At 37.2% G+C, this 21458-nt stretch overlaps 1 protein-coding gene across 5 annotated transcripts in view; it reads right to left on the reverse strand.

Moving 5' to 3' along the window:
- The window catches only part of DENND1A (DENN domain containing 1A), a 217196-nt gene that overhangs the window by 121587 nt on the left and 74151 nt on the right, over window positions 1-21458 (reverse strand). For all 5 annotated transcript variants that reach the window (XM_075054618.1, XM_075054615.1, XM_075054617.1 and 2 more), the window contains exons 6-8: window positions 6282-6351; window positions 5093-5173; window positions 2826-2879 (exon numbers count right to left, since the gene is read on the reverse strand). In XM_075054618.1, the coding sequence (XP_074910719.1) occupies window positions 2826-2879; window positions 5093-5173; window positions 6282-6351 (205 nt within the window). The remainder of the gene's footprint in view (window positions 1-2825; window positions 2880-5092; window positions 5174-6281; window positions 6352-21458) is intronic.

Genomic DNA, 21458 nt, shown 5'->3' on the forward strand with positions numbered 1-21458 from the left:
ATCTATATCTATATATCTATATGGGCATACATATTTGGTAACTGAATGCAATGTTCTTCCACTGCTATTCCCAGAGGTGCCCTGGTTCACCCCAGACACTGCGAAGAGTCCATCCTTCACAGTGACATCACTGCACAGGATACCTCCATCGGAACAGTCACATTCCCTCCGAGGCACGTCAGCACCACTCAATGATTCAAAGAGGATGCTTTTTAGCATCACATGGCACTCCCTCCCATGAAGGCTGAGTGTTCAGCTTTCAAAGGGTTTCCAACTCCTTCTGGCCCAAGGCCTCTGCTTTTAAAACAGCCTTTGATTCATGAGCATTCATCATGTCTCCTGCTCAAATGTTTTGGGAAGCTGACTCATACCTTTGAATATAAAGCGAACATCACTAGCAGACATAACCAACAGAGCATAAATACAGCTATACTTCCTGAAGCCCTTACTAGGTACTGTGTTATTAAGCTGTTCCATATCAGTTAAAGCAGGCCCAAGGCAGATGATCGATCTACTTTTAATCCCTGCCACTGGTTTCTTACCATTACTGGCTCGTTTCTCTCTGCCCTCCAACTTGCCAGCCTGCAAAATGGAAATAAACTTCCTTCCTTGCTCTCTGGGTGATTTGAGGCTTATCAAACAAAAATTGTTAAAGTTTGAGATGATTAGCATAAAAGAGATGAACACAAAATATAAACTCTATAAACAAGTAACTTCATGTCTGGATTAGGACCGGATTTGATAGCTGGTTTAGATTCAGAAATTGACTCTTAAATTACTCCTAATGTATCATATTTCTACAAAAATAAAGGACCTTAGAAAAAAGAGCACATCTATTAAATTTACTGACAGGATACATGTCAGTATGAAAAGTCTGTAACACAGAAAAGCTAGCAACAATGTTTTAAAACAGAAACAAAAAGCCCCAAATGTTATCTGCTATACAACTCATCCACAAACAAGATGAAATGTCTTGATGATTCCCTTTTCTTTCATGCCATAAATTGAGGTATATAGTGCTAGGCAGACCACAAAATGTTCAAGAAAGAACACTGAGATGTCAGGCATAGAAATTTGGCTAAGAGACACAGCAGGACCATATTAAAGAGTATTTAAGAGAGGCAAATGCCAGCATTGTCTTCCCACAGACCTATCATCTGGCTAGAAATCTGAGGCATGCTGAAAAACATACAAGACAACTTCAAGAGGCTTAAGAAGTCTCCGAAAAAGTGGCCTTAAAGAAACCAGGTATGTTTGACATTTTCAGAAAGCCATCTAGCAAACAGATAATTTTTACTGGTCCCTTAGGTCATTCTCTCAGAAGGGTCTCACTCTATGATTAGCAGATCTGCTTTTTTCTACCCGTATCAACCTGTCCATTAGTACTTCATCCATAATACATTTCAGCTATTAATCACAAATGCAGATCATCAACTCTTGAATGCTATTATGTAAATATTATACAGAAGGAAGATGTTATCACAAAGAAAAGAATGACTGCCTGAGCAACGACAGCTAACAATACACCTTTAAAGCAAAGACCCTATATGTTCTATATGAATCTGAATCTATACAAAATATTTCAAGGAAGGATATACGATACCTGAATTCTGACAGCACCTTAAAGAACAAGGCAAGTTAATACCAAAGTGGTATTTGATCTTTCTTAAATATTAGTTATATGGATGTTTCAAACACCAAACTCTTCCACTGAAGATACTGAGTATCAAGGTTATATCCTTGGCTTGACTAAAAAGTAGCCATACCACTTTCATAAATAAAACCAACATATCATATTGAAAAATTTTTTCAAATAAAATTCATTTCAAACCAGTATGTTATCTCTCAAGCAGGTTCCAACAATTACTGCCCAAGTTTAGTTTTTAGTTTCAGTTTCATGTTGTAGTCGGTCTCACATGTCAAGAAAACCAACAAAACTATGTAAACAGTGCGAGGTCAGCAAGAGGAGAAAGAAATGTCAATCTGGTTGCAGAAGAAAAAGATTCCTTCTTTAGTTGTGAAATTATTAAGTTTCTTTTAAATCAGCAGTTCTCTGGAACTTAGGAGAAGAAAGCAGACTCTGATTCAAGTTAGCTATGAAGGTGAAATACCTCAACAGGTTCTTGTCTTCTCTTGATACAAATTAAAGTCTTAGTAAAGTGCATGAAATTCCTTTCTTTTGTAATCCTGCATTTTTATGTAAAAGATGACTCTTGTAGTACTCGTTCAAATGGCAATCACGAAACTGCCTTGAAATTACTTTCAAGAATTTTTCATAGGCTTGTTGTAGTGAGAGAATTTTCACACAAATTAACTCCATCATTGTTCTCTGAAATGCCACCATACTGTTACATACAGTCACCGAATCACTGTTCTTTCCCCGATTTTGAGTAGGCTAAAACTATAGATGTGTATTTTAAATTTCCTCACTTATTAGAACCAAGAAATCATGGAATGTTAATAGTAAGTAATAATGTGGTGTTAATAATAAAAGCTTTATATTTTTAAAATAAATATCTCAACTTACAGTTTAAGATAATTATGCTGTCAATTTCATGTTAATTTGGTATCTTTTCTTAATTAAAATTGCAAATGTAAATTCTACTGTTACGTTGTATGTCAAAAGGCCTGTTACTCATGTACTTCTGCAGTTAACAACACAATGTTTTCTGCCCAATACTTATAAATTAAGTTCACTTCAACATCTAGCAATACTTTATAGAATATAATCTATTACTAGGCCAAACAGAGGTAACAACTGTTATCTATTTTGCTGCTGAGATTAAGCAGAAATGGTAAAGCCTATGATCCTCTACGGTACTCACATTTTCAGGTATACTAGGAAGCTCTCTGATGTCAGGCACAGTAAAGTAAGAGTGCTAAAAAAAGAGCAAATATTGATTATTGCAATATTGTCAAAAGCAATCTAAATTTATTGCTTGGTATTAGTAACAGCAGTAATAGCAGTTGCTCAGCTAAGTAAAAATGACAGAACATTTGTTACCAACTACCAGTATGACTTCTTTGTCATGGATTTCAAAAGCTGGATTCTCAGATCACACATGCAATAGGAAATGCATTAGGATAGAAAGTATCAAATGCTCCTGAAAAGTTATATTACATTTTTTTGTTCTTCAGAGACGCTGATACAGACAGACTCACACAATGTATGACATATGCCAAGGAAACTCCAAGGCAGTCTATAATTCAAGCCATCTTTCCACAGCCCACTGCAGGTTGCATGACGGACTACAGGAAACAACTGCAAGCAGGTCCTTTTCTGACTTTCAGCATCAGTAAGTTTCATTCAAGGCAATGGTGAAGTTATGGAAATTTACTGAGAAATGCTTCCTAAAGTTTTATGCCTACTTACCTGAAAAATATTACTAAGTTCTAGGTCAATTTTATATGCCTTAAAAAAACCCACATTTTGAAAGACTACATTGGTCTTGCAATTTCATAATCCATTATATCGTTACATTTTTTTTATTGTCTGCATTCCAAGAGACTAGGTTCACTCTAGTTCCCCATCTGATCATGCATGACTTCCGTGATTCTTGGTTAAGGCTTTTGGAAAGGAAAGGAGAGAATGTGACTAAACTGCTTTTGTAAATCAATGGTGTATACAATTTATATTATTTTTATGATCTTCACAATTTGTCTTAGGGATACTTATTAATTACTTGCTGAAGCCTTAAAGGCTGTTATATTCTTGGCATAGTTCTACAATTGGCACAATTTTCTTGTGTGTGTATGTGTGTATATATATATCAGACATTTTGGTGCTTCATGAACAGTCTATAGCCCAAAATAGCAAGTGAGTATAACGGCTACACTGAATATAGACACTAAATGTATAAACACAAATTTTTGCTTTTTGATATACCACTGTTTTAGTTTGGTTGAAAAGATGCAATGCAAAGATACAGGAATAGTATTCACAACTATATCACATATAGGAACCTCACTCCGACCCCAAAATAGGCTTGTAAACAGCCAAAATAAAATGCAGAAAGACACCACAGCTAACAGTCCCTTGGCTGCTTTTTTATATCTTTTCTTGCTTCATCGCCCATGAAATGTCTGAGACAAGGGGAGACCGGCAGCATTCCTTGAAACCACTGGTATGAAAAAACTGAAATATCCCAACTGATCATTGCCTTTTGAGACAGCTCGTCCCCTTAAACAGAAATGCTGTTCATAAAAGAGCTAGCCTCAAGAGGACTGGGACATTTCTACTGCCAGCTGGTGACCTAGCAAGGCCAAACAACTGTTACCTGTCGACTGACATTACAGGGTGAAGTGATGAGAGTAAGCTGCTTGTTGCCAAAAAGTACTTTAGAAGAAGGAGTAAAGGAAATGAGAGGGAGAAGAAAACTGTGGCTGCACACACCACTGGTTTCCATGTGAACTCTAAATGACTAATTGGCAACTGCAGCAATGTGCATCTTAACTGTTTTTTCACTACAGCCTGGAACACCAGGTTGTTCTGCAAAAATTAATTTGAAGACGAAACCCCCAAAAGACAAAATCTAAAATACAATCCCATCAATAAAATCCCACATCTACTCTTTCAGTGTTCTTATGACTTAATTTCTCACAAGATAAAAAAATGAAATAAATCCTTTTTTGCGTTAGTTTTTTTCTTGGGGGGGTAGGAGGAAAAGGAATCAGAAAATGTGATAAACAGTTAATACTCAAAATGCTGCTATGACAGGTACGTGACTGCTTTGCAGTCTTGTCCCCCTTGCATACTTGCAAGATCTAGGAGTTCTGCAGAAGTGTGGGCAATAAATGTCATGTTGCTGCTCTGTGACCTCTCGCAGGTCACAGACGATATGGTGAGAAATTTCCATGGGGAATATACACAATCTTCCTCCAATCAAAGAACAGCATTTCAAAGACATTTGAGGTTAAGGAAAGGGAAGCAGAGGGCCCCAAATGTGAAAAGGGGAATTTCACAGCTCTGTGTCCTCACAGGAAAACAACATCTGTGTACCAAGTTCCAAAAAGAATTGCTTTTGACATTCCTCTGTTATGATATGTAATGAAAATTAAATACCTTAGTTTACATCTCTCCCACTTCACTTACCACTCCAAGATGAACAGAGGTTCCTGGCTCAGGGATGGTAAGTTTATGAAATGTTTCTAGGAGCTCACTCCTTTGACTATCCTGAAATAAGAAGGAGAAAAAAAACAAAAAAAGGAATACTAAGTAGGCATTGCTGTAACAAGGTAAACTCCAAGATGGAAGGGCAATGTTTGTGGAATTGGGGGCTTAGAGAATTTGCAAGTGTAAAGAAAAATAGAAAAATAGATTTATACATTAGACTACAAACAGAAACAAATGTAGTTTCCTGTGACAGCTGGGTTTTATAACATGATTTTTTTAGAATACATTTTTTTAATATGTATTTCTACATATTTCTGCAACCTACTGAGTCACCAACCTATGCCCTACATAGTTGCTCAGCTCAGAGCAAGCCAGTTTTCACTGCAAGTTCTTTATAACAACTCACTAGCTTAGGGTAAAGCCAAATGTATTTAATCTGTCTAGATGAAGATGTGATCCTAAGTGCTTCTACCTCGAATGTGAAAGGTTCTGACAAATGCAAAAATACAATTATTACCACAAAATGGTAATAAATCAAAGCAGCAACCTAACTGCAAAGATTATACTTGTAATATTCTAAATACATGAAACTAGACTAGGTGTTGCAATCATATACGTGATTTCTCTGTATCATGAATTATCATTCATAAACCTAGAAGCAAATTTTAATAGCTTAGTTTGCTTTAAAAGCAGAACAGCATCTGAAGGTCTCAGGCTGGATGATGCTACATGGGTAAGCATTTTGCATCAGTAAGCTCAGTTCTCCACTTACTTTACATGACAAATAAACTTGTGTAAGACACCTGTCAAGGATTTGTGAAACTGCAATACAGGATTTGCATGGATGTGCTGAATACAGTTCAGGTAATCGAAAGGTCTGCACAGTATGGGTGACTGCAGGGAAACCATTAATTTGTGTGGGATCCACGGTCACATTCTTGGACTTTATCTTTTCCCAAAACTAATTTAAAAGCACACTTATTTTTCAAAGGCACTTGCCAAGCTTTCAGCTTGGCTGAATATGAACTTCTGTATTACTGCATCATACAGATTAATAACTGACAGTCATCTCTGATATAAGCACTTCTTAAAACAGCTTGTTTTCATCCTCTCTCCCTCATTTGATATTGGGGCAGGGAAAAGAAGGGTTAGTACTTCAGAGTAATACCTGTCCTTTTGCTGAATAATCTGCCAAGACATTGAGCAGCTTATAAAAGACTTCAAACCATGGGAGGTAACTAAAAAAAAAAAAGAAAGAAAAAGCATATATTTATTTAACTTGCTAAATCTCAGTTAATAAATCCAAGATTGCTGGCCTTTACTATATAGACGCATCCTAACAACAGCCTCCGCTGGACACGGCACTTTATAAATATCTGTTAGGAAAGCCACATCAGACCTTCCATTTGAAGGAGAACACTGCCAGAAGGTTGAAGCATCCCTGTCCTTTGAGGTCTGAGCTTCAGTATTTACTCTTCCCCAGCGTTTCCAGCCACCTGTGGGCACTAAACATCAAATGTAGCACCAGCTGTAAACAAACTTTGGTATCAGCCAGGCCAGTGCTGGGAGTTCATCTTCCTTCTGACCCTGTACATAACAAACATACAGGTTAAAAACTCCCATCAGATTTTAAGATAAATGTACACTAATGTTCATGTATGGTGGAACATTTTTATTTGTAATTATTTCCCAAAGTATATGTTGAATAACTAGTCTTCTGTACAGCTGCTGAGGATCCTAGTAAACCAAACATGCAGAAAAATCCCACCTTTTTCATTTATTCCTTTCCATTATTTTAATTCCATTTCCATCCCACAAAATAAGACAGACAGCTAGGATGCTACTTTTCACTACGGTATACTTTGGTATGATTTTGTGCCCTATTTTCATTTCAATTCCTTTTTAAATACCAGCAAGGAATTTCCCCTCAGCTGCAGCGAATAGAAAAGCTAGTTTGTATGACGCACAAACTGATTCTTCTTTTAATCACAGATGCTTTCTGAAGCAAATGGATTCTATTTTGATATAGTTAGACAGGATTTAAAGTTTTTATAAAATATGACTACATCCTGACAACTATAAAGAACTGAGTGCCCCATGGTTCCTAACTGTACAGCTTTTAGTAATAAATGAAGTGAGAAGCTATATATGAGACAGATAAAGTGAATGGCACTCCATCATTAACATTTGTTTGAAGCTTGCAAATGCTACTGTAAAATGTAAGTAGCTTATCAAAATATACTGATAAGCAACTTAACTTTTCATGTTATATGACAGTATTATCATTTAAATTAATATGCTCTAAGCATCTTTACAAACTATGTAATAGAATAGAGCAGAAAGACAGACAATTACCACTTTAAACAGCATTTAAGTTTGGCATTATATTGTAAACAATCAAGAAGGATTAGTTAGAAGATAAGTTTCTTTCTTTCTGTTTAGTTAAATAAACTTCAGCAGAGTTAAAAGCCATTACAAGAGTAACAAGAAATCCTCTCAAAACATATCTGCTAAGTAGAGATTAAGAACCTGGTAAACAAATCCTTGTAAGGCATCTATCAAAAGAGTTTGAAAAGACAGAAAACCAAGAAGGCAGAAAGCTCCCCGACAGTATGAAACCAAAACTTATTTCAGGAAGGTATATTTAAAGTTCTACTTGATTGCTCAGGGATCTTGCTGGAAAACTACATTTACAGAATTAAAATGAGAATCTTTTAAATATTATTGTGTTTATAATGCATGTGTCAGTATAAAAGCAATAAACAAAAGCAAATTACCTCAGCTTCTAGTTTGCCAGAGTTGCACTTCATTTAGAGCCCCAGTGCCTGCGGGTGAGGACAGACCAGGTTCTCAGCACCGTTTGCAAGATGTGGTGCATATACCCAACAGGGACAATGCTGAGGTCAGGTTGTGTTCTTTCTTCAAAGATTTACTTACCTGTCCTGTCGGGGGGCCTGTTTGTTCAGAGCTAAACCTTACCTCACTACAGATTCAAGGGAGTTTTCTATATTACTGCAATACACCAAACATGACAAATCTATAGGTTCTATCCATGAGAATACTGCATCCAAATCCAATTTTAATTCTTTTGCTCAGCACCTAGAAAATAGCTTCTATGATTCTAATAAAAATAACCCAGATAAAGTCTCAAACTCACACAATGTCAAAACATCAGCAAAGCCTCCATATAACCAAAGGGAAGGTATAGCCCTATTTCTGTTATACTTGCATACTCCTTGTTGGCTTCCCTTTTTCTCTTCACTAGTATCTTATAAGGAACTTCATTGTTGTCCTTTGTTTAACACCAACTCTTCCTTATTTTAAGCCATTATTTCCAAATAATGGTTTAGCATCTCAGCATAACCGCTTCTTTTTCTTATTTTAAGAGTAACTTTGCATTTTGAGGAGAGAACCTTCACAGTTTTGAAGTTGAGGAAATTAGCTGGTATTTGAAGCAGACCTCAACACAATACAATACAATACACAGGGATCTGTGTAGCTGTTGCTCAAGAGAGTGCAAGACAAGATAAAACAAACAACCCCACCACAAAATTGCATACATTATGCAGACAATCTCACTTCAGTTGTCACCTCACTGCTTTGTCACTGCAGAATTCAGGATCTCTCTCATCCTGAAAGCTTTGGATACATCAGAAAACTAATTTATCCTGCCATCTTCAATACTTTTACTTTGTCACTTATTCCATGTGTTTACTACTCAAGAGTGAACCAGTTCTGCTTTTATTAGACTAAATTGTGACCAGTTAAAGTTGAAAAAAACAATTTTAAAAAAAATCAAGAACTATAGTTATCTGAATTTGTTTCTAGATCTCTGCCAGAAGGAAAAAAGAAAAGATGTGGATTTTTTCTTGCAAAAAGCAAATCCTCGAGGCAGCCTTTAAACACCCCCTCCAACGAAACGGAGGTTGAATTTATAACCAAAAACTTTCTGTACCACATGCAACTTAAGTAGCGCAACTGGTAGCACTACTGAAGATTTATGGCTTATGACTTGCCCATATTTAATTTGTAACCAAACACTTCCCCTTCCTCTTAGCTACCTTAGAACTTTTGATTAACTCTTGTTTTCACAGGTCATAGGTTAAACAAAGGAAGGGAAGCGCTCTGGAGTGAAATTGCCCAGAGCACCATAGCATGCGAGCGCATGCAACCGCGTGCGCACACTAACACACACACACATCCCCCTTCAAGCAACATCAAAAAAGCGATAGACTAGAGATTCTTCAAGGGAGTTGAAGTTCAAAGACTCCAATAAGCATAAATCAGATTGTGGCTGAAGAGTAAACAAAAAGAGAAGGGCAATCTGAAATCTTATTTTTTTTTAATTTTACACCCGTTTCCAGTTTCCTCGCACATGTATACATACACATACAGTGACATATTTGCCACAAATCATGAGAATCAAATCAAAGCCTAATCAAATTAGGCTTCTTCAAGCTGAGAGATCAGTTTAGCACTCTGCTTTTCTCTCCCTCTGAACGTTCAGTGTGCGATGCAGCCTCAGTGCTGGAGACAGGCCAGTCTGACGGGAAACAAGTATAAGCACAGGAAAACTGCTTATTATGCTACATAAGGTCTGCACAAACTCTACTGCACAAGTTGCACAGTACCTTATTCAGTAACTCATATGTCATCACCTTTTTAGTGCACTCCTTGAAAGTACAAAACATCATTAGTTACATGTGTCATAGCAATTAGGGTCAGTCAAAACGTTAAGACAACAGTGCTGCATTGCAGCTTGTAAATACAAATGTTTCCAAAACGTAGTGTTTAAAGAAGAGTGGTGCAAAACCAACAATTGACAGGCCAGGCTGAGACAACAGGAAAGATATAAAAAGAAGCAAATTAGCATGATAACAAGCCCCAGCAATCCCTGTGGGTAAGGTGTTTGCAGTTATGAAGAGGTCCACCTTTACTAGAGCAGACCTGCAACAAGAAGTAGAGCCTTTTGTACTCTGACTCCACAGCAAGCTAAAGGCAACGGGGGAAGGCAGAAGGATGCAGATGACCTGTGCACCGACAGCTGCAAAAGGTACAACTCGCCAGCCAGCGCTGCTCTCACAAGTCCAATCTATACTTCAAAAGTTACACTGAACAGAAAATGTCATCACCCAATATTAGCTGCTGCACAGATGAAAATGCTGTACTGCAGTCAATTTAGCTTTGAATTTTTCAACATATTAATCCACTTGTGCGCTTTAACATATGAAAGGAAAAAACTACTCTATCACAGCAGCATGTGAGGTCACATTTTCTGACCTCCAGAAAGGACTGCAACCAAAATTGGAGAACATTAAGCTAGCACTTTTGAAATAAAGCAACTGCATTTATATGCACATACATATACACACATACACGCAAATATTGTCATTCCCCAGCAAGGAGACAGTAAGAGATTACCCAATAGAACTTCCTTTAGTGACACTAAGTTGCCAATAGCAATGAAAATGGGCAGAAAAGTCGATTTCCAGGATCCTCCTACTCTCATTAAACACTTAATACAAAAGCTTTTAAACCCAAAACATTTATTAGCATTGTTTACAATCAACTTTTTTTTTTTTTTTAAATAATTAAAAAGAAATCCTCCCTCCAGTTGACTCACACTAAGGACCAATAACTGAAACTAACACTTCAAATTTAGCCAGGTCAAATGGTACTTATGGATATAAAGCAGAAAGGCCACAACACCACACCACAAAATGATACCTCATTTTAATCTATTACTAGTCCAAGCCCTCTTCTACTCTGTTTGACATAGGCAATTCTGGAAATAAAATTTTCAGTATCTACAGTCACAAATGTAAGTTAGCCTATGGCAAAAACTATACAAGAAGGCACTGCAGATTTCACTGCACTGCTCTAGTATCCAGTCTACCATGCAATTACCCAGTTTTGGAGTTTAAATGAAGGTAAACTTTCCCCTTTAAAAACACATTACCTTACTGGAAGATCTAAGGATCATGCTTCATAACTTCAGTACAGTGCTTTGGCTACTGTCCTATGCAAAATGAAGGGCTCATTCATAATAAGTTATGGGACTTCAAGCTGCACAAACAAATGAGAGCTACTGTTTTAGCTCTATCAGAATATAAAGACTGCCTTCCAGCAACCACAAAAGCCAAGAAAGTATATACAAACCCAAGACAATAGCTCTATTATAGTGACTGCCTATATGTAAAGACATGCAACTAATTTAGTCAAATGGAATTGTCCAACAGTAAACAAGAAAATGCAACATCTCTAAGAATAGCAAAGGGGAAATCTTTAAGCGACATATCTACACTGGCATCCAGTTGATTTCTTTCTCAAGTAAAAGATGCCTTCCTCAGGAAAAAACAGCTGTTTCTTATCCAGTTCTGAAGCGCAGCTAATGAATGGAGGTTTTGATAATAAATATACTTCCTTTGAAGTGTGAAAATTTCACCATTATAATTTCTTTTGATATTTTTTGAGCACTCATTAGAATGAAGGAGAGTCATAAGTTATAGCATGCACCACTCAATCACTGTTGCTATCTCACAAATACCATGTACATCCAAGGTCAAGCGTAAAGAGAGGCTGTGCAAACAGGCAAACACGGTGTGCAACCAGGAATTTTACTTGCTGTTAGACAGGTATACCTCCAATGAAGTCAACTTAAAAAGGGAGAGATTTTGCAGTGTTAGTTGTAACAGACAACCACAAAGAAGGAAGCAATAGCAAGATAACCAAAGAGTGCAAGACCATTGTGAAAGCTGAACTCATCAAAGTAAACTCCCACGGAGCTCTACAGACTTTGAAAGTGTATTGAGAACTTTGGTAGCAAAAATGCTACGTGTTCCAGTGTAACAGCAGCAAACCCCAGTGGCAAGGTGTACCTTTTAAAATTATTTATGCATATTTGCTAATTACCATAGCAACTGTTTATAAAACTAATTTTTAACATTGACAGCTCCAGCATTCAATTTTACTGGTGTGCTGACACCATGAAAAAGCAAAGCAAACACTTCTGGAAAGGTACCTTTGGTTTCCTCTGAACCATACAAAGACAAGTACCACCTTAGTTCACACAGTCCGTATATAGGCAGAACAGCATTTTTGTACATATATCTTTGTCATTTGAAATCAATGAGACTGAGTAACTAGTCTAACATCAACATATTTAATGCAAAAACTCCTAATAGACTGAGTTGTAAGCACACATAACTTTTATTCCTTCCACGCACACAGATCAGAAGTGGAATTTTTAACGTGAATTTATTTATAATACATACTATATATTTTGGTAACAGCATAACCAACTGCCATCTCCATTGCAAAACAGAACAGTCATTTCCATTTTACAGATGGGCATAGTCCTCTGTAGTGACAGGCTTACAAAATCTGTCTGTATTAGCAAGGATCGGATTCGAGGATTTCCTGAATCTTGACCTCTTCCTCAGTACAATCATCTACAGTGGCCTAGAATTCTTAATTCTATCAATAATGAGCTTGGCTCTTATATAAACCATAGTATGCATCATCACTAACTTCATTGGAAATACTTCTGATTGACAAAAGTAAGGAAGAGGAAATTCAGGCCAATATTTTTTCTGCCAGCACAACTTGTGCAGGTATCAATAAAACACATTGGTGTTTCAGTTCATGGACTCCGAATAATTAATTGAAAACATAGATGACCTGGTACTTAGTTGTGGCAGTGAAATCACTACAAAGCCCAGCAGGTTCTTATGTGCCAAAGCATTGGTCTAATGAGTGAAAAACTTTGTCTTTCATGGGCACACTCACATGATGTGAGTGACTTGTATCAATAGGTGTACATATGCCTCATTCTCTATGTCAGCTCCAAGCAACATCACTGTTCCAAACTTGAAATCCTTTAGGAGAGTAATGTGCGAGATCAAGATCTCAAGAGACATTCAGCAAATTGAAAAAAGATGGAGTTTATTATTATTTCTACTACTATTATTAATTTCAACATATTGACCCAATCAATGTTCCTGGTGAAGCAGAACATACGTTTTCTGACTCAAGGTACTTGTCGTTACCTGCAGGACAAATGACAGATCCTTGCATCTGGAACACAGAAGGCATCTCTGTAGATAATCCCACCACTGCCATGTTTGAAAGAAAACGGGTATGGAAAATGTATCAAAAGTTACTACAGTCTCTTGGAGACTAGTTATTTTAAGAATTCTGGCATTTAAAAATAAAAATGCAATTTATACTTAAAACCAATACTGCTTCTTTCTACCCTCCTGCACCTGGTAACTAATGATACTCCTCCCAGACAGCATTACTCCTAATGTTAGCAATCATGTTCTATTTTAAGTTAATAACGGTGATTGCAGATTCTGATCATGAACTAAAGTATGTTTGCCAGTCTCCATGCTCTTCAGTGGTTTTATGCAGACACAATTTTAAATAGCAAAACACTTTTTCCTTCCTTTCATTAAAAATGTTAATTTCTCTTTTTAATTATTTTTAAATTCCACCTTAATTTTTAACAGCTAAGACTAAGTTAAATGACTTAACTACATATTTTAAAAAATAATCCTTTTTCTCCCCTCAAGAGAGAGATGAGTCTTCATACGCCTATTATTTTCTTTGCAGTAATACACTATTAAATTTTTTTTTCACCTTCCTTTCCTTCCCCCACCCAGTGTTTCCAGCATTTTTACAAAATGCATTTGAAAGACCCGAGGCATCTCTGGGCTCATTTGGGAATTTCTGTAGGCTAAATTCCCAGTTCAGCCATTCATGTGTTCCAGTGTCTTCCCCTACACCTTAAGGAACTCAGTACATCATTATTCTCTCTTCTAGACTCAGTCTATTGACACATTCTCACACTTGTAAGCTTAAACACATACACACATACCCACAAATCTCCATAGCAACATCTGTGCATGTTGATGAGATGCAGGCTTACCTTCCACAGGATCAGCCAACAGCCTTTTCTGAACATCAGCTTTTTTTTTTTTCATTTCAAACTTTTGTCTCTGCATTAGACCTCAATCCATTGTAAGTGCCTCTGCCACTGTAGAAAGCCATCCGAATCCTTTCCTTTTCTTGCTCTCACAGGATTTCTTTCCTTTTTGCATTTCCCCCAGTTTTGTTAAAAACTTCCCTTTGATTATTACCCATGAGTGGTCTTTCCATGATTCCAAGAGATTCAGTTAAGAGTTCTGTAGCTTAAGCACGTGACTCATACATATTTTAGAAGTATTTAACCCCACAGAACTGGCCCACACAGATCTTATATGCATCTCGTCTTATGAAGCATCTTAATACTATATAATTGTCAACAGAAAGTGTTTACTTTGGTGACTTGCCACTGTGCATTAATAATAAAAGTCAATTAAAACATTCCCTTTCCTGTTTTTCTACCCAGTGTGACCAAGTATAAGCAGTTACAGCAAATCTCACTCGCACAGACTCCCAAGTTCACTAAATACCACTATTGAACCCAACCGTTCCCCAAACAGCTACAGTGGCTCTTGAAACACAGCAGCAGCGTCTCTCACAAAAGACAGCTCAAAGGAGCTGAATACACCCCTTCAACAACATGAAGCCAGAAAACCGTAACAAAGAGATTTATGATGTAACAATTTTACATTTTAGTCAAGCTAAAAAGTGCAAGGGCAGCTTGAGATAACCATTCCAAGGGTCTTTTGTTAGTGTGCTAACATCTAATTGGGACATCACAAATGGAACTGAAGTCTGAGTTTGACAAAGCTGTCACCCTTTCTCGGATTCTTTGTGGTCACTCTAAAACCTTGGAGGGGAGGGGGGGAAGTCCAGTGCAGCTGCACTGTGGAATTTATGTAAATAAAACTAATTCAGAAGAACTTTAGCATTACAGTATGCAACATCATGAAGCATCTATCAACCCAGCACACAGTAATCTTCCCTGCTTCTCGCAGGAGCACTCTGTAAAGGAAGAAAACAACATGATTCTAGAGTCTGAAAAAGAAACAGCTTTTCCATGAAAAACATGACTTGGACTTACACTGAAAAATATTTTCTACAAGAAGAATCTGTGTTTTAAGAACCTGGAGCATTACACTTCAGACTGGAAAATAGGAATATCACACCTTTCAGCTTATAGGTCCATGCATTAACATCCTATATTCTGTACTAAGAAACTGTACATTCACAGACACATAAATATAGGCATAATTTAGAATGTACAAAATTTTAAGTATCTTCGATAGTCAAGCTTCCTTCTTGTGAATTACCCATCACTGCAAAATTTAAGAAACTTTATTGAATTTTATGATAGAATATTTTGGTTTTAATTTATTTCAGAAGTATCTTGAAGGTCTGGTCTGTTGTTAGGGACTTTCTGCTTTCCGTCTAGTAGATGACTCCTTTTTAAAAAGCAAAGATTTTTAATTTCTAACACACAAGTTATTCATACGATTGGGAAAACTTGCCAAGTGACATTTCTCCAGTCAGTCCACACAGAGAAGAGAGAAAGGAATTAATTTAAAAGACAGAACCTAGGGTCTGCTGAAACAAAATGCAAAACTGTAAGTAGATTTTGGAGAGTACGTACATCTCTAAAGCTTGGGACACAGGCTGACGACAGAAGAAAATAACTGTGCAATTTGATCAGCTTTACAACACTGCAAGCCCTACTACACAAGGCTTTTATGGAGTAGAAAGCTGCACTTCTTACTGTACCCAGCTAATATAAGCATGTCTTACCAGGTATACCTCCCTTCTCAAATTTAGCATGCTAGGATGATTAACTCTGGAAGATCAAGTGCATTATCTCAAAAAAAAAAAAAAAATTGTATGTTTTTAGTAGATGTAAAGTTAAATGGGAAGCCCCATCAACTCCCAAACACAATCGTAAGGTCTCTTGCTCCTTTTTAGAAGAAAAAGTTGTAAGTCTTTGGGGTTTTTTAGTTTAAGACCAAGAAAGAAACTTCTCAAGCATGTTTAAGAGCAAAGGACTGAAGTAGCAACATGAAATAAAGGCACATTGCAAAAAAAGTTTGTTTGCATTTACAAGGCAAACACTGACAATTACGTCTTTATAGTCTTATTAAAACCACAGGCAAAGGATATCCCGTAAAGCACACTTGGTGTGAAGATGGTCATCCTGAAGTGCTTGATAGTTTATAGTATGATTTATGAAATGCAACAAGATAGCACTGGAGTTAAAAAGACAACAATTATGTTCCACTTAATGCCAACAGGAATACATTGAACAATGTTTTTACTTGGCCAGGGTAAAATGCTCTAATTAACAAATAAGAAGAGGGCAGAGAACAGCCTTAAACTGAGAAAAGTTACAGATGATACTAGCACTAAATTTCCTGGTCTTTAAAAAAATTGGTTATGAAGTAGCTAGAGGAGTCTGGCACATGAGGCTTGATTTTAAAAAAGTAGGATGCGTTAGACAGCATGAGAGCCTAAAGATCACCACTGGAGTGACAATACAGAGAAAGGATTCCAAAGGCTTAGCTTGTCAAGGAATCTCTCTTCTCAAACCATGTTTAAAAGCACACATGAAAGTGCGGGAAGAGAGAATTCTAGATGTGGCAGACAATCAGAGATCCCACTAGGTTTGAGACATCTGGCATCAGTTGAAATCCATCACATTTCATTTGTGGATCAAAGACTACTGTTAAGTCTATCACAGGTTGAAATAGTAGATCCTGCACAGCCTTTTCATCCCAATGCAAATTAACCCTTTTTCCTTGACCAGAGAAACAGCTCCTTTTCATTACAGACTCCAATCGTATATGCTTGTTGAGCTATGTCCTCTAGTACAAAGTTTCAGCTGAAATTTCAGTAGAGTTACAAACTTTTTATTATAGTGCTTTTTATTATTATCAAAAGTGCTCCCAATCAGCAAAACGCACAATGTGCTACAGCACACTGCTGTAGTGAGCTCCAAAAGCCATGGGACTTTGGCATATTTTGTAATGCCAATAAATTCCTGAAGAGAAGAAAAATTTTACACACCTCTATGTTCAAGAGCCACACTGAAAGGCTGTTAAGGACTTTTGCTCAGCTACTAAAGAAATTTGCCACATATTGGAAAGTTGAAGCTGAGCATCAGGTGTGTTTTCTATAATCTCTGTCTTTCCCAGGGCCTTTTATTCTTGAACCAGAGGGGGTTTTTTCTACCCATATATTTTGAATTAGTCATTAGCCATCAACCTATGTCAAAGGCTAAGGAGAAAAAAAAAAATAAAAAGCCTGAGTCCCAAAAACTCTGAGTTAAGAAACTCTGAGCGTAATAAATATAGCTCAAAAGCCATCCACATCATTACTGTAACAGGTTCAGAGGGTAAGTTACTCCCAACGGGCCAACATATTCTACCTCTAGAGTGACCAACCGTGTGTAAGACCAATGCCCATCTCTGGGAAAGAACAACTCATTAGGACATGAAGTTATATTTAGAGTAGAATAATCAGAACTGTCAGACCAATACTTAAGGAAGGTAAGTATCAATTAGCTAAATCATAGGAGGAAGGCCAAGGTTTTCACTGGCTAATCACACTGTCACATGAGAGAGAGAATTAATTGCCTTCTGAGCTACAGAAAGGAATATCTACTCAATAAAAGCACACCACATGGAAAATATCTTGGTCTCACAGATCAGCACCATAAACTCATTTAGAAAAAGCTTGGAGAATCGTATCAATAAATACAAGAAAAATTTTAGTAAGAGGCAAACATTTTAGGATCAAGATGGCAAATATCCCATTTCTGAATATAGAGGGGAGATGCATACTGAGAAAACCTGATAAGCCCAGACTGTTTTTTTTCAACAGATAGCATTATATCATTCCAACAACAAAGCAGCAAAGCTGGATAATGCAGCTTCATACCTGTGTGTGTTCATAAGAGAATGATCTAGGATACTATGTTAATTCTTTGCATTTTGGTAAATTAAATACAGAGAAAATTGGGGTAGGGAATGAGAATATTCCAGTAACAAAGAGAGAGGTCATTAATTATATGTAACGCTCTTTATATGCACAGGGAGGGAACTTCATTACTGTGAAGAAATATTCGCATGTTCAGTAGTAGTACATGTCTCCTAATGATAAGCAAAGTTTGGTCCCCAATTCAGTTGGTAGCAAGTCATAAAAGTTAAACTCAAATCCAACCACAGCTGAAGGGGCCAAGAGAGAAATTCATGATTTTTTTCAGTGTTGTGGTGGTACTTGGAATTCATAATTTGGCAATGTGAGAAACTGGGCTAGTCACATAAGAATCACTTTACTTACAGCAAATAAGCATTTGTAATACAAGATGCGAATGCAGTCCTCGAATTGAAGACTATAAAGATCAAGTCAGGGAGTCTGATATTTGATTGCAGGTTGTCTATGACTACAGTATACAATGTTTTAGGATTCACAACCAACATTTAGATGTAACTTGTACTGTACAGTTTGGAGGAAGATCTGTCTCTTATCAAACATGTTCATAAACAGCCAGAGTTACAAATTAAGGTTTTTATTTCAGAACCATGCACAATCGAGATAACACTGCCTCTATGAAGCCTTATAAAGCCTTTTTTTCCTAGTATTACAGTGTGGCTGAATCACATTTTCTATTGAAACAATATGCAGAAGTCAACTTATGCAGCTTTTCTCAGCAGTTCTACCTCTCAGAACAGCCCCTGCTTCTCCAATTACCACTGCATAACCTGAGGGCTCCTGCCACGTCTTGATTTTTGAAGGAGGAAGTTGCCATGTAATCTTGTTGGGGGAATGTCGTATACATCTGTCAGCAAGTACAAGATGGTCTCATTCCTGACAGATGCATTTTGTAAGCCTTCAGACAGCAACCCAAAAGTGATCCATTTGCAGAAGAGAAGATCTATCCATCTTGTACTTTAACTACTTCCTCCCTACTTTTTTGATGCTATGGAACTGGGTTTTCCCCAGGGTGATGCGCTAATTCATTTTGTATTAGCCCTAGAATGGAAGTTTCCAAACCAGTCAGCCAGGGCCAAAGGTAATAAAAAGTGACATGATTTAATTACTTCTGTTACAGTTGTTCAGCAACTAAAGAAGGTGTGACATGAAGCCCTAATTAATTAAGTAAAATTGGTTTCTGGTCAGTAGGCAAGACCAGTGAACTAGCTGGACTAGAATGCAGTATTCTTAGCTTTATCTAATTCCACCAGTAGCAATACATTAGTATTACTAACACTTGACATTTTTTGTTGTGATCCTTCTCATTGATATTTTACAAAAGTGTTTTGACTTGCAGTCAAGATTAAAGCTTTGGCAAAATCTGCAGTAAACTTCCTTTGACACACCTTCACTATTCTTTAAGTTGACTAAAAGTCAGTTAAATTAGCATTGTCCTGGATTGGTAATATAGGGGGAAGAGGAGAAGGAGGTGGGGGGGGTGTTTTAAGGGATTCTGGGTCTCTGAGAAGGATAGCATTGAGAGACATCAAATAGCTATAAGTCATAACTAACTTTATATTGTGTATTTACCCATTATATTCTGAAAGCAAATACTGTTCTTGTTTCACATTTTCACAAGTTTTGTCAAGAAACTCCAATGATGCAAGATAACGTCAAAAAAATTGGAGGTCAGAACTCCGTGTTACCTAGAGGCATACCAAAACAACAACAAAACCAAAATGGCAAGACGATAGCACAGAATCGATACTTTCACTATACCAATATCTTAATTTTGGCTCCAAGAGGGAATATTCAGAATGAATGGCACTTACCACTGCTATAAAAATTACCTGGAGTTTGTTCAGCTAAATCAATTGACAGTTCCAATCCAGGACTGTTACATGACAGCAACTGTTCCATCTGAAAGCTAATTTCCGTCTGAAATCTAATCTCTGGTCTTACACAAGTGGAATATTTTTTTTTTTTAGTTAGTTATTTTGGCAAGAATTACCCTGAGGTTATAAGGGGGGGGGGGGGGAAGATGACCAAAAATCATGCATGGAAACAACTGACAATAGCTAAAATCTTAACTAGTCTACCCTTCTCCTTTCAACCCATGTATCATTGATGCATCTTTTACCTGACCATCCTTACCTCTAGCTCTTTCGTAAAACCATCATCAGGACTCACTTCTCCCTTCTGCACATATTCCTCAGGCTATTAATTTTGCTCTTCACTTTTACTTCAAAAAATAATAATAATGAAGTAATAATAGAAAGTTTCCAACAGGAATGCTCTGCTATATTATAGGAGCACTCCAAAGTCAACGTACTTGTGCCTCTGACTGCACTTCCGTGAACACAACATCCATGAACTCAGATCCCCAATTTTACTACTGCTATGATTAAAAGCAGCAGGCAGCAGACCGAGATGAAACAAGAACAAAGGACTGTCAGCAGAGAAGCGACTCTAGGATAAGAGCCCTGCATTAGTTTGTATGATCAACAGCTTCAGGAAATGTACAGAGTAACTCAAAGCTGTGGTAAACTCAGTCTGGGACAGCAGAAGTTTCTTTCCCTTGCCCCTGCACGTCTTGTTATAGTTTTCAGAGTCAGCAAGTGAAAATTTCTACTAAAAGGAGAAACAAAAAAACCACGAAACAGCACCCCTTCTGCCCCCAAGGGAACTATTCAGAGTTCTAGGTTCTAAATGTCTGAGACTTGGAACAGTTGCAATATTACCTTACTAGATTAACTAAATTGTCAAGCATTTAAATATAAGCACAGACTACTTGTGCTTTGGAGTCCACAGGCAAGACAAACTAATAACAACTTTAACTTAGAACAATTGCCTAGATCTAAAGTAGGGTACATTATAGCTAATGAAGTGAAACATGCACCTTCAGAGAAGGATTCGTCCAGCCTCTCAGGCTTGTAGTTAGTGTGAATGTGAATCACACTCTGGAACCTTCTCCTAGTTCAATCAATTTCTAATTTTCCTGTAAATATTATGACCAACAAGATCTGTGGAAGTCTGTGCACAATTTATTGCCACTTTTGGAAAAAAAACATCCCCAAGCATTCCTAGGTGAAGGTGGTAAACTGCACATTAAAAAGCTTGCATTGCCAGGACTGCTAAAACTTGTGGAACTGTACAAGTTCATTCACAAATCTTTAAGGATACAAACTTTAAAGATGCAGAGGACTAGAAGTGTTTAGGATACCCACAATCAGAGCAAGAATTCTGCTTTGACCAGAACTGGAAGAGTTGACAAATAGCCCAGATCTGGAAACAGCTCATTCTGGAAAGCATTAATCCTGCAGATTTGAGAGCTTGGGACACATCACCTGCTTATTAATATCATTAGAATGCAAGTTCCCCAAACCTGGTGCTGCATGCCTTAAAGTGTTTCCATATTCACGTTCCTTTCCCTGTCCTCCCTACCTCCACTCTGTGA

Source organism: Buteo buteo, chromosome 23 (assembly GCF_964188355.1).
Source record: "Buteo buteo chromosome 23, bButBut1.hap1.1, whole genome shotgun sequence".
Lineage (NCBI taxonomy): Eukaryota > Metazoa > Chordata > Aves > Accipitriformes > Accipitridae > Buteo > Buteo buteo.